General features: G+C 41.0%; 1 protein-coding gene across 3 annotated transcripts in view; it reads right to left on the minus strand.

The window, feature by feature from the left end:
- LOC118547943 (cytochrome P450 2C41) overlaps positions 1 to 4,155 on the minus strand; it is a 41,032-nt gene extending 36,877 nt beyond the window's left edge. The window contains exons 1-3 of one of the 3 annotated variants that reach the window (XM_078077335.1): positions 3,836 to 4,155; positions 1,773 to 1,935; positions 1,452 to 1,601 (exon numbers count right to left, since the gene is read on the minus strand). In XM_078077335.1, coding sequence (XP_077933461.1) covers positions 1,452 to 1,601; positions 1,773 to 1,935; positions 3,836 to 4,003 — 481 coding nt within the window. In that variant the 5' untranslated portion in view covers positions 4,004 to 4,155. The remainder of the gene's footprint in view (positions 1 to 1,451; positions 1,602 to 1,772; positions 1,936 to 3,835) is intronic. The other 2 variants (XM_036111713.2, XM_078077336.1) reach the window with 2 other exon arrangements.
- Positions 4,156 to 13,311: the final 9,156 nt, after the last annotated feature.

The following is a 13,311-nucleotide window of genomic DNA, read 5'->3' on the forward strand; positions in this document are numbered from 1 at the left end:
TTTACACTGGTGCAGCCACTCTGGAAAATAGTATGGAGGTTCCTAAAAAAACAGAACTACCCTATGATTCAGCATTTGCACTACTAGGTATTCATCCAAAGAATACAAAAACACTAATTCAAAGGGATACATGCACTCTAATGTTTACAGCAGCATTATTTACAATAGCCAAATTATGGAAGCAGCCCAAGTATTCATCAACAGATGAACAGATAAAGACGTGGTGTGTATGTGTCTGTATGTATATATATATAACACAAAATGAAATATTACTCAGTCATAAAAAGAATGAAATCTTGCCATTTGCAATGACAATGGATGGAGCTAGAAAGTATTATGCTAAGCAAAATAAGTCAGTCAGAGAAAGACAAATATCATATAATTTCACTCATATGTGGAATTTAAGAAACAAAACAAATGAGCAAAGGGAAAAACGAGAGAGAGACAGAGAGACAAGCCAAGAAACAGACTTTTTAAAAAAAGATTTGTATTTATTTATTTGAGAGAGAGAGCACACACTCGAGTAGGGAAAGGGCAGAGGGAGAAGGAGCGGCAGAGAATCTTAAGCAGACTCTGTGCTGAGTGCAGAGCCTGATGCGGGGCTCGATCTCATAACCCTGAGATCACGACCTGAGCTGAAACCAAGAGTTGGACGGCTTAACCCACTGAGCCACCCAGGCACCCAAGAAACAGACTCTTAACTGTAGAGAGCAAACTGATGGTTGCCAGAGGTGAGGTGGGTGAGGGGATGGGTGAAGTAGGTGATAGGGATTAAGGAGTGCACTTGTGATGAGCACCGAGTGATGTATCATTATACTGTACACTTGAAACTAATGTGTTAACTAACTGGAATTTAAATAAACTCTAAAAAAATAGTTGTTGAAAGGGAAATCACAATTGATGAGGGCAGCACTAAAGATGCCTAAGCAATTATAACCACAAAAAAGTATCATTACTGACCAGAAATGTAGACATGGGCCTTGGAAGAAACCCTCCAAAGATCAATGAAGTTGACCAAACACATACAGACCAACTAAGTAAAAAGCACATGTCACTGGTTACAGGTGCTCCATAAGGGTGTGATGAAGTCATTTCCACTGTGTCCACTTGACAAGTATTCCCTGGTGACAAGTTCTGAAATAGGTAACCCACATTTACACTATGGGAAAAATACCGTTCTCTAACTCTTTGAAAAAAATGAGTCCCCAAATGTACCTTCATGACATAATGACGTGGAAATAAACAAATTTGGGACAGAAAAGGATTAAATGACCTTTTATACCCACATTGTAGGCACAGTCATGAAAGGACACATAACAAGCATAGATACACAAAAGCTCCCTTGGCTCTTTCTGCTGCACCCCTCTGTCCACATGAGGGCCGAAATGTTTCCAAGGACATCAGTAGACGCGAGAATAGCCTGCCAAGGTCAGAGCTATAGAATAACCCACCATTGGTTTTTCTCAATTCTTCTACAAGGTGGCAGGCTTCCTCTTGAACTCGGCTCTCAAGGTCACTCTTCCCCATCCCCAAATTCCGCAGGGTCATGAGGGAGAAGCGCCGTAACTCCTTCCATCTCTTTCCACTGGTGAAAAGGAGTCCTACCAGAGAGGAAACAGAAACTGGGAGGGAGGTCCTAGGCAAGGAGGAGGAAGCTCATACTTGGCAGCCTTGCAAATGGGCTGAGTTCTGCTGAGTTGCTCTTCAAATTCCAGTTCTCCATCCTTCCCAACCCCATAACCAGTGTTGAACGTGTGTACATGCACACCTACCGTGTCCTTCAGTAAGTTTTTCAGCTATTGGGAAACTTCCTCTTGCAGAAAACTCTTCTCCCATATCAATCAGGGCTTCCTTCACTGCTTCATACCCATGCAGCACAACAGTGGGCTTCATGCCAAGATACAGAGTGAATACAGGGCCATAGGCTTTTGAGAGCTGAGAAATTCAAAGAAAATGTATATATTAGCAATTTATATTTTGTGCATGATTTTTTGTGTGTGTGCATGTTAAGCCTGATATCATCATACTGTCGATGTTTTTATTCTGCCAAACATGGCTTCAAATATTTCTCGATCTTATATATAAATAAGATTGTTACAGCTGACACATATAGAGGGCCTCTATGTGACAGGCAATGGCCTGGGGAATTGGTACTCAGATTATTACAATTGATTATCACATCAACACCTCGAGCTAGGTTTATTTACCCTGTTGTACAGATAAAGAGACTGAAGTTCAAAGAATTTCCTGTATAATTCCAGTGTCTAATAACAGAACATCCAAATTTCAACCCCACTTAGCCAACCTATTTTCTCTGAGTCTCCAGTGCCTACCTTGGGACCAGTACCCAGCTGTTTCAGGATCACCTGTAAAGCTCATCCTCTGGAGATTTTTTTTTTTTTAAGGATTTTATTTTTAAGTAATCTCTACACCCAGTGTGGGGCTTGAACTCACAACCCCAAGATCAAGAGTTGCAAGCTCTACTGACTGAGCCAGCCAGGTACTCCCATCCCCCGGAGATTCTGACTCAGTAGCCTTATGATGGATACTAGAAATCTATATTTTAAAAAGACCCACCCCAGATGGTGCTAATGCCCCCTCCATTTTGAGATCTGCTGGCATTACTAACACCAAAGGCAGTGCCAGGACATGCAGCATCTCATGGAAGAACAATTTCTTCTATCCTGCAGCATTCATGGGGTATAGACAGCAGCTTTGTGTGGAATCCGAGGATTCTGTTACCATCCAGCTGGTCCTGATGATTTCTTATTTCTTGCATTCATTCAAGCTAGTTCTGAACCCAGTTATTTCCTTGACATCAGGCACAATTTGCTTCTTCAGAGTTCAATTTTCATGGCTATTCTGAACAACACACACAGACTACATAGTAGGTGACTCCTCGAATGAAATCTCTAATCACAAAACACCTCCCTTACCATTTACCTTCAGCCAGAAATCATAGCAAATGGCTGTGAAACAAAGAAAGGCAGCAGAATTCCTGGCTTTTGCCACTTCACTATTATTTGTTTTAAGATTTAAAGATTTTCTTTGAGAGAGAGTGAGCACATGAATGGGGAGTGGAGAGTGGGGGGGAGGACGGAGAGATTCTCAAGCCGACTCCATGCTGAGCATGGAGCCCAATGAGGGGCTTGATCCCATGACCCTGAAATCATGACCTGAGCCAAAACCAAGAATCAGACACTCAACCAACTGAGCCACCCAGGCACCCTGGACTTTATTATTTTAATGCTACCACAGAACAGCCTAAATGTTTCTTTATTCATAGAAAACATTATTTTATTCCACTATTCTTTTTTTTTTTTAAAGTAATCTCTATGCCCAACGTGCGGCTCAAACTCATGACCCTGAGATCAAGAGTCGCATGCTATATTGACTGAGCCAGCCAGGCGCCCCTTGTTCTAGTATTCTTGACAATACTTCACAAGGAGTATTTGCTTTCCAGACATACCTTGATGTTTTTAATAGATTATAATTAATTTTAATAAATATATTTTATTTAAAAGTAGAGGTTGGGGCGCCTGGGTGGCTCAGTCGTTAAGCGTCTGCCTTCGGCTCAGGTCATGGTCCCAGGGTCCTGGGATCGAGCCCCACATCGGGCTCCCTGCTCCACGGGAAGCCTGCTTCTCCCTCTCCCACTCCCCCTGCTTGTGCTCCCTCTCTTGCTGGGTCTCTCTCTGTCAAAATAAAATAAAAAATAAAAATCTTAATAAATAAATAAATAAATAAATAAATAAATAAATAAATAAATAAATAAAAGTAGAGGTTAACCTACATACCCTTTGCAAACTGCTAGAGAATCATAAAGCATACTTACATTGATTAAGGATTTGCCGATGTCCTTCACATCTACCTGGAGGATATTTCCAATGAAAGGGAGAGGAGTGGGGCCAGGTGGGAGCTTCCCCTTTCCAGAGCTCTGTTTCCAGAGTGAAAGGAGAAGCCAAAAGGAGAGACAGAGCACTAGAACCACAACTGGATCCATGGAGGAATTCTCTTCTTGGACAACTGTGAGCTTGAAATCTAAAGCTTTTATAACACTCCCTGCTAATTCAACATGTCCCTCTGACTCATAAAGTAATCAATCGGATGGATTTACTTTAATCTCTCTTTTGAAAGGACTTTGGCCCACTGATAAAGATAAAAATATGGTGTTCTTTACTCTTCTTTTGCTTCTGTCTAACACTATGCCCCGAGATTCTGGTCTAACGGGCCTGGGGTGGAGCCCAGGCACTGGTAATGTTTTTGGTTTTTGTTTTTTAAAACACTCTAGGTGGTACCAATTGAGAGCCAGTGAAGTAAATTACTTAATCACAAAAACTGCAAAACATTCTGGATTCTCAGAGTAATGACCAGTTGAGAATTTATGATTTGGGAGGAAATCCTTGTACACAAAAACGTTTATCTTTTAATGCTTTTTTTTTTTTTAAGATTTTTTTTTTATTTATTTGACAGAGAGAACACAAGCAGAGAGAGAGAGGGAGAAGTAGGCTCCCTGCTGAGCAAGGGGCCCGATGTGGGACTCGATCCCAGAACCCTGGGATCATGACCTGGGCTGAAGGCAGCCGCTTAACTGACTGAGCCACCCAGGCATCCCTATCCTTTAATGCTTTATCAAACACCAGTATATTTTGTCCTAGAAAATGAAAGCCTTTTGAAATATTTTAGTGTACTGTACTAACATCAAATATAAACTAGGTAACATAACCCTTGAACATCCAAATATGTATCAAGTAATTAGCTAAGAAAATTTACATATATTTACCATCAAGCCCTTGTGCCCACACCCCCCAACACAAGGAAAATGAAATTGATTTTACAAATGGAGAAAGGGAAATTTGGAGGCAACAGGAGGTCCATCCAGTGTTGCACAGCTTTTAAGTGACAAAAATGGGATTTGAACCTAGATCTTTTGAGGCCCATTATGATGCACTATGGCTTACACCACAATTATAGGAAAACAAAATCAAACCCCCAAACATTAGTTCCTCAGTATGTATACCTCACTGACTGTTCACAAAATAACAGGCTTCACTAAGTAGAAATCTTTATTTGATTCCAAGGATAAAAGAGCCATGGGTTCTCAAAAGAAAAAAACAAAAGATAGGGATTCTTCCCTCTCCATCACTGCAGAGGTGAAACTTGCTCAATAGAGAAAAGAGCCAATCTCAGAATCGAGGGGGCAAGACTTGAGAAAATATGGTTTCCCCCACCTCGCAGTGACCTCCAGACATAACTTCTTCTGTTGGTTTTTTTTTTTTGGCCTGCCACTGTCAAAAATAATGGAATGAAGTATGCACAGCAAAGAAGGCAAGATTTTAAAACAAAAGGTGTAGATTCAATGGAGAATGGGATGCAGGGAATTCATTAAATAGACCCACAGGACTGGGACACCTGGTTGGCTCAGTGGGAGCAGCATGTGACTCTTGATCTCGGGGTTGTGAGTTTGAGCCCCACATAGGGTGTAGAAATTACTTAAAAATAAAATCTTAAAAAAAAAAAAAAAAAGACCTAACGAACCACGACCACATGCAGACATGAACAGATGACATTCAGTGTTCATGAGGATCTAGGTATCACTGGAATGATAAATATACTTTATCAGATCACTGATGGTAATGCTTGTACAAAGGAATGTTCTCTAAATATATTTGTTCTAAATTGATCAGTACAGTTATGTCTTAGCTCTTTTACTAAAGAAAATTAAGTTTTATCAAGACCTCCGTTAGTGTTTTATTCCTCATGATTACAGGGATATTGACAATTTATGGAATTTTCACACCTATCATCTTTCTTTTGATACACGAAGTTACCTTACCTAAGATAAAATTATTCCCATTTTAAGGATGAGGCAGCTGGGTCTCGGGGCTGTAGCACCTTTTTCCAAGGACACACAGACTGCAGGTGGTAGAGCTCAGAAGCCACACGCCCTGAGCGGTGCATTCTTCGCTACAAGAAAAACATTCAGTTCAAGTAAGTTTCTTCACATTTATTGAATGCTTACTGAGTATGATTCAGCATTCTATGACTTACCTTCATCAGTGACTTTCAAAATGGCAGCACAGGGTAGTTATAAGCACGGGGTCAGAAAAGATCTGTAACCTTTAGAACTTGAGTCCGGGTCTTGGTGAAACTTCATAATTTACCAAGGACAAAGAGAGGCATTAATTTGCTGCCTGGCTCATAGCTCTAGTTCTAAAAGAGCCACACTACCTAATGAACTCCATGGGTTGTTTTGTTTTGTTTGTTTGTTTTTAAGTAGGTTCCATGTGAGCCCAACATGGGGCTAGAACCGATGACCCTGAGATCAAGAGTTGCACGCTCTACTGACTGAGCCAGCCAGGCACCCCTCCATGGCTCTCTTTATAGCAATCATTTTTATTACTTGGGAGACAGGTGTCCCTGCTCTGTTCCTCCCTCTTTCTGAGGCTCCTGCCTGGCCCTTTCTCCTTAGAAAATGGAAGAGTGACAAATGATTCAAGATAGAAGTCATCAGAAATCCCTAGTGGAATCCCTAAATTAGTTTTTGAAGTGAGGAATTGGTGACTTGGTGAGGTGAAGTGCCATCAACTCATCAAGTACAAGACCTTGTCTTAGAATCCAGCTTTCCCATTCCCAGTTCAGTAACCTTGCACAGTGAAGGGATTTCCCATCGCTGCCCAAATGGGTGGTCAGTGGGGTATCAGCATGTGGCCTTCCACAGTGAGAGTACTACTGACCTCGGTTAAAGAAACCTTTCATTGAAGCATAATATACCTAAAGTCCTAAAAGTTCTGCTCAGTGAGTTATCATCTGAACATATACTGTGAAACCAACACACAGGCCAAGAAAAATTTTGCCAGGACCCCAGAAACCCCATTATGCCTCCTACTCAGAATCTTCCCCCACCAAATGTATCCAGTATCACATCAAATGTTAGTGTTGCCTGTTTGTGAACTTTATATAAACGAAATTATACATTTAGTATTTTCACTTCATATTGTTGCAAATAGCACATGTTTTCTTATAGTGTCTTATTTTATAACTATTCGACTATTTTTTTCCATCATATTGTGATGGACATGTGGGTTGATTCTAGTTTGAGACTATTATGAATAGTATTATTAATTTCCTATAGATGGCTTTTTTGTATCCCAATGTATTGGTTTTCTGTTCAGTATATATAATTGCTGGAGATGCAGGTGTTTTCTTATAGTAAATACTGCCAAATAATTATCCAAATGGTTGAAAAGTTTTACTATGAGTTGCCAGTTACTCTACATTCTTGCCAACACTAAGTATATTCAGTTTTTCATTTTAACCATTCTGACAGATATGTAATAGCTCACTGTAGTTTTGTTTTTGTTTTTTTAAAGATTTTATTCATTTATTCGACAGAGAGAGACACAGCGAGAGAGGGAACCCAAGCAGGGGGAGTGGGAGAGGGAGAAGCAGGCTTCCCGCTGAGCTGGGAGCCCGATGCGGGACTCGATCCCAGGACCCTGGGATCATGACCTGAGCCGAAGGCAGACGCTTAACGACTGAGCCACCCAGGCGCCCAGCTCACTGTAGTTTTAATTCACGTTTCCATTACACTTCATGATGCTGAGCGCTTTTTCAGATGTCCATTGACAGTACCAATTCTTCTTTGTGAAGGGTTTGCAGTTTAGATATGAGCCCATTGCTGGCTTCATAGATATATATTCATATATTTTACTTTTAATAATCCTAAGTGTACATAAAAGTCCAAAGTCTGTACAAAGAATTTCCTTATTTTGAACATTTGAGAGTAAATCGCTGACCTTAAGTTCCAAAACCAAAATATTTTGGTATTTCCTAAAAACAATGCAATTCTCCCCTATAACCATAATATAACTTTCAAAATCAGGAAACTAAAATTAATGCATTAGGACCACACAATCCTCATTCTATTAATGTTTCACCAAAAGTCCCCATGACATCCTTTAGATTCAGTTCAGAACCTATTATCACATGTTGCAAGAAGTTGTCATGTCTCCTTAATCTATTTCAGTCTGGAATAGTTCCTCAGCCTTCCCTTGACTTCCATGACCCTGCCACTCTTGAAGATATATGCTGGGTATTTGTAAAATCTCAATTTGGGTCTGGTATTTCCTCATGATTAGATTCAGGTTATGTATATCTTCCCCCACCCCTCAAAGATTTCAAGTAATCTCTACCCCCAACTTGAGGCTACAACCCTGAGATCGAGTCCCACGCTCCACCAATTGAGCCAGCCAGGCGCCCCGAGGTTATGCATCTTTGACAGGAATATCACAGAATGCTTTTTCTTCTCATTGCATCCTAGTAGATGACAATTTCAACCTGCCCATTATGGGTGTTCACTTTGATTACTTAAGAGTGCCTGGCAGTCTCTTCCACCATAAAATTATATATATATATATATTTTTTTAATTAATTAATTAATTAATTAATTTTTTAAAGATTTTACTTATTTATTTGAGAGAGAGAGCATGAAAGAGAGAGCACATGAGAGGGGGGTCAGAGGGAGAAGCAGACTCCCCGCCGAGCAGGGAGCCCGATGCGGGACTCGATCCAGTGACTCCAGGATCATGACCTGAGCCGAAGGCAGCCGCCCAACCAACTGAGCCACCCAGGCGCCCCTATATATATTTATTTTTATTTTTAAAAAAGATTTTATGTATTTGAGAGCGCACAAGCAGGGGAGAAGGGACAGAGGGAGAGGGAGAAGCAGACTCCCTGCTGAGCAGGAAGCCCCATGTAGGGCTCGATCCCAGGACCTCAAGATCATGACCTGAGCTGAAGGCAGACGCTTAACTGACTGAGCCACCCAGGTGCCCCTTAACAGCATTTGTAATTAAATATTTTGAGGGTAGACTCTTTGAAACTAAATAACTATTCAAGTTTTCAATGGTATTTATTTACTATGGAATCAGGCATTCAATTACTTTCACAGGTTACAATCCATTATATCATTATTGTTTTTCAAATTGTCTAATGATGGGATTCTTTGCTCTTTTCACATAATCCCATCAATCTCTGAGCAATTTCTTAATTTTCTAACTGTAGTAATATATTCCAGTCTCATCTCCTACTTCTCCTGCCCTACTCTCCAATCTGCCATTGCTCCAGAGTCCTGGTTCTTAATAAAAAATGTGGTTTAGGGGTATCTGGGTGGCTCAGTTGGTTAAGTGTCTGCCTTCAGCTGAGGTCACGATCCTGGGGTCCTGGGATCCATTCCCACGTTGGGTTCCCTGCTCAGAGGAGAGTCTGTTTCTCCCTTTTATCCTTCCCCTGGCTTGTGTTCTCTCTCATAAATAAAATCTTTTTAAAAAATGTGCTTTAGAGGGGCTCCTGGGTGGCTCGTTGGTTGAGTGTCCAACTCTTGGTTTCTGTTCAGGTCATGGTCTCAGCACCGTGAGATCAAGCCCCGCATGGCATTGGGCTCCTTGTTCAGCTGGGAGCCTGCTTCTCTCTCTCCTGCTCCCCCTGCTTGTGCTGTCAAATAATTAAAATTTTAAAAATCCTAAAAGAAATTAGAACTCTCATACTCTGCTGGGGAGAATGTAAGTTACACCCACTTTGGAAAAGACAGGCAAACAGAACATTGATGTGACCTCTGCGGACCAAGGGTTGAAGTGACAGGAGCACCAGCCTCCCAGGCTAGTGTTATCAGATCTGACCCATCCAAGCGCCCCAGCAGGGCAAGTTCACAGGTTCAGAGAACACCAAGTCCCTCCTCTGGCCAAAACTAGAGTGTCCTTCTCAGAAAATGAGTTTGTTTGGTCCACATGACCCCTGAACCTCCCAGGAATGTGTCCTTTTCCACCAGGATTTTAAACTACGCAGGGGAACTTTCTGCAGAGCTCACAGAATTCACTGGGCATCCGGAGAAGAAAAATAACCCTAGAAGGAGTTCTTACATTTTTCTATCAAAAATTCAGATTTTCAGAGCCCTAAAATATTTTATGCCAAAATTTAACTGTTTTCCTTTTCGATTTCTAACTTTTTAAGTTATATTATTGTTCATTTTCACACGCTTGTCATAAATGCTCTTAAGTATTAGATGGCACATTATTTCTGCAGTGAATGTTAGCTCTATTCTACCCAGTGAGTACATCCATTGTTTGTATTTTAAAATTATTGTGCAATACTGTCTTGGGTGCCTTCTTTGATCCAAAGATTTAGGAGTTACAAAATTTCCAAGCAATTGTTCTATAATTTAGTTCACACTTTGTAATTATCCTGAAATGGGACTACAGGAAATGATTTATATTACAGTAACTTTTTTAAAGGTTGAGAATCGTTTGTAGTCCAAAATGGTTAATTTTAATTGTTATAAGGTCACCTGCTAATAACATCTGTGCGACATTTAAAATTACATCACTCCTCTATTCTTTTTTTTTTTTTTAAAGATTTTATTTATTTATTTGATAGAGACACAGCGAGAGAGGGAACACAATCAGGGGGAGTGGGAGAGAGAGAAGCAGGCTTCCCGCTGAGCGGGGAGCCCGATGTGGGGCTTGATCCCAGGACCCTGGGACCATGACCTGAGCCGAAGGCAGACGCTTAACGACTGAGCCACCCAGGCGCCCCTCCTCTATTCTTTTTTAAGGAGGCTCCATGCCCAGCGTGGGGCTTGAACTCAGGACCCTGAGATGACCGGAACTGAGCAAGAGAACCATGCTTAACTGAGCCACCCAGGTGCCCTCCTCTATTCTTTATCTATAGGAGTTTTAACCACCTACTGAATCAGCTGAATGTTATGTGTGAATCTCCAGGGATGGCCAATGATGGATATAAATTTTAGGTTGGGGGCGCCTGGGTGGCTCAGTTGGTTAAGTGGCTGCCTTCGGCTCAGGTCGTGATCCCAGAGTCCTGGGATCGAGCCCTGCGTCAGGCTCCCAGCTCAGCGGGGGGCCTGCTTCTCCCTCTCCCTCTGCCTGCCTCTCTGCCTACTTGTGCTCTCGGTCAAAAAAATAAATAAAAATCTTAAAAAAACAACTTTAAATTTTAGGTTGGAATTTTTTTCCTTCAACGCGTTGACAATTTTATGGTCTTCCTTTTGTTAAAATAAGACATATGCAGTCTACCTGATCTCTGTCCCTTTGTGAATGAGCTCTCTAGCTTTAGAAGATTCTCTGATGTTATTTTATCTACAACACATCCAGGTGTAGTTTTCCTTCTTTTCTGTTTAGCACCTGATTAACTAATCCAATGGAGGTCCTTTGTCTTTCTTTAATTCTAGGAAAGTGTCCATACTTTTTAATCTAGTGTGTTCACCCGGTTTTTCTTGGTAACTGTATTCCTGCTTCATGTTTTCAACACACTCTCTTATATAGTGAACAAGACAGATCACAGTACACCCCACCACATGGAGATTATGAGAGGCTGACAGATTGGGAAGGGTGAAATCCTTTGGCAAGGGGAAGGGACAGAGGAGGGACATTCATTCTAAAGTGAACTGTGAGCTGAGACTTGAATGCCAAGAAGCCAACCATGCAAATATCTGAGTGAGGAACATGACCAAATATCAAGTCCTAATAATAATGAATCGATGAATTGTTAATTTTTTATTACCTTTGGCACTGCTGATGCCTCTGTTAGAGTCTACTCACATCTTGGAACTTTCCATTCTCTCTCAAGAAAGGATTAAACCAGTCTTGTGCCAAGTTGTATAACATTCTAGTGAATCACTTCGCTCTTGCACCCTAGTTCTTGTACAAAAAGGATTCAATGGAAGGTAGAGAAACAAGGACAAACAGATACAACCTTGGGATTGAGAGAAATAGGTTAAAGGCAAGCCTCTTGTAACCAATGCTCCCAGACGAGTCTGTACCTCCTTCTGCAGCACAAGGTGGTCAAGTCACAGATCTCATTTTGATAAAACCTTAAAATAGGACTCATCTCATATCTTGCAAGTAACCAGAGAAATAAACTTACGTGTTGGGGGCAACAAAACACACAACCCTTATTCAAACTCCAGTAATAAATGGTACAGAGAATAAGAGGAAGAAAGGCAAGATAAACATAACAGACCTCTTCTTACCAGAGGTTTTCTTACCATTTACTTCATCTATACTGGAAGTGCTTTTTATTAACTTTTCCCAAACTTCATTAATTCACGTCCCTCGCAACGATTTTTGTGGTGTAGAATTAATTAGTTCACGGTGATAAAGATTACAAGAATGGTTACCCTGTGGTAGGGTTTAGTTAGGAGGAACAGAAGGCCTTCTGAGATGCTAGCTGTCACACTGGATCATAATCTGGATGGCAGTTACACAGTGGACACGTGCGTGCAACTGAGCACTTAAGATTCTGTACTCTCCTGAATAGAAGTTATACCCCCATAGGAAGTAAAAAAGAAATCTGCCATGTTTCTCTAATACTAAACAGAAAAGACAAGGAAACTACACCTGGATGTGTTGTAGATAAAATAACATCAGAGAATCTTCTAAAGCTAGAGAGCTCATTCACAAAGGGACAGAGATCAGGTAGACTGCATGTGTCTTATTTTAACAAAAGGAAGACCATAAAATTGTCAATGCGTTGAAGGAAAAAAATTCCAACCTAAAATTTAAAGTTGTTTTTTTAAGATTTTTATTTATTTTTTTGACTGAGAGATAGAGAGCACAAGTAGGCAGAGAGGCAGGCAGAGGGAGAGGGAGAAGCAGGCTCCCCGCTGAGCTAGGAGCCCGACGCAGGGCTCGATCTTAGTGACTATGCTACTTTTACATTTCATTAAAGAACTTATTAAAGCTAAAAAAGGAATGAAACCTGAATCTGACCACCTTAGTTGGGTAGGTGGTGGCAGAGTACTGAGCATGAAGAGAGGCAGGCATACTTTATAAATGTTCTTAAATACTCTAGTGAAGTGGAGAAGCTCACGTAATCCCCCAACCCCCACAGACCCCTAAGAGACCTCTCTTCAAATGGTGACATTTAACCAAGCCAGTGATGGATATTAAGTAACAAGACTCAGGAATAAATAAACAAAAGACTCATAAGTGTGACTTGGGGGGGTCAATCTGTTGATTGATCTGGCTAGGGCACAGATTTGTGAAAGGGAGATTAGGAAAAATTATGGACAATTTATGCTTTAGGACTGTTTCTCATAATGGACTCGCAGACACAGCTCAGGAATTCAAGTTTTTTAAAAAAAAAATATTTTAAAGATTTTATTCATTTATTTTAGAGAGAGAGAACATGAGTGGGGGTGCAGAGGGAGAGGGAAAAGCAGACTCCTTGCTGAGCAGGGAGCCAACACCGGGCTCGATCCCAGGACCCCAGCATCATGACCTGACCTGAAACCAA

Source organism: Halichoerus grypus, chromosome 7 (assembly GCF_964656455.1).
Source record: "Halichoerus grypus chromosome 7, mHalGry1.hap1.1, whole genome shotgun sequence".
In the NCBI taxonomy this organism is placed as follows: Eukaryota; Metazoa; Chordata; class Mammalia; order Carnivora; family Phocidae; genus Halichoerus; species Halichoerus grypus.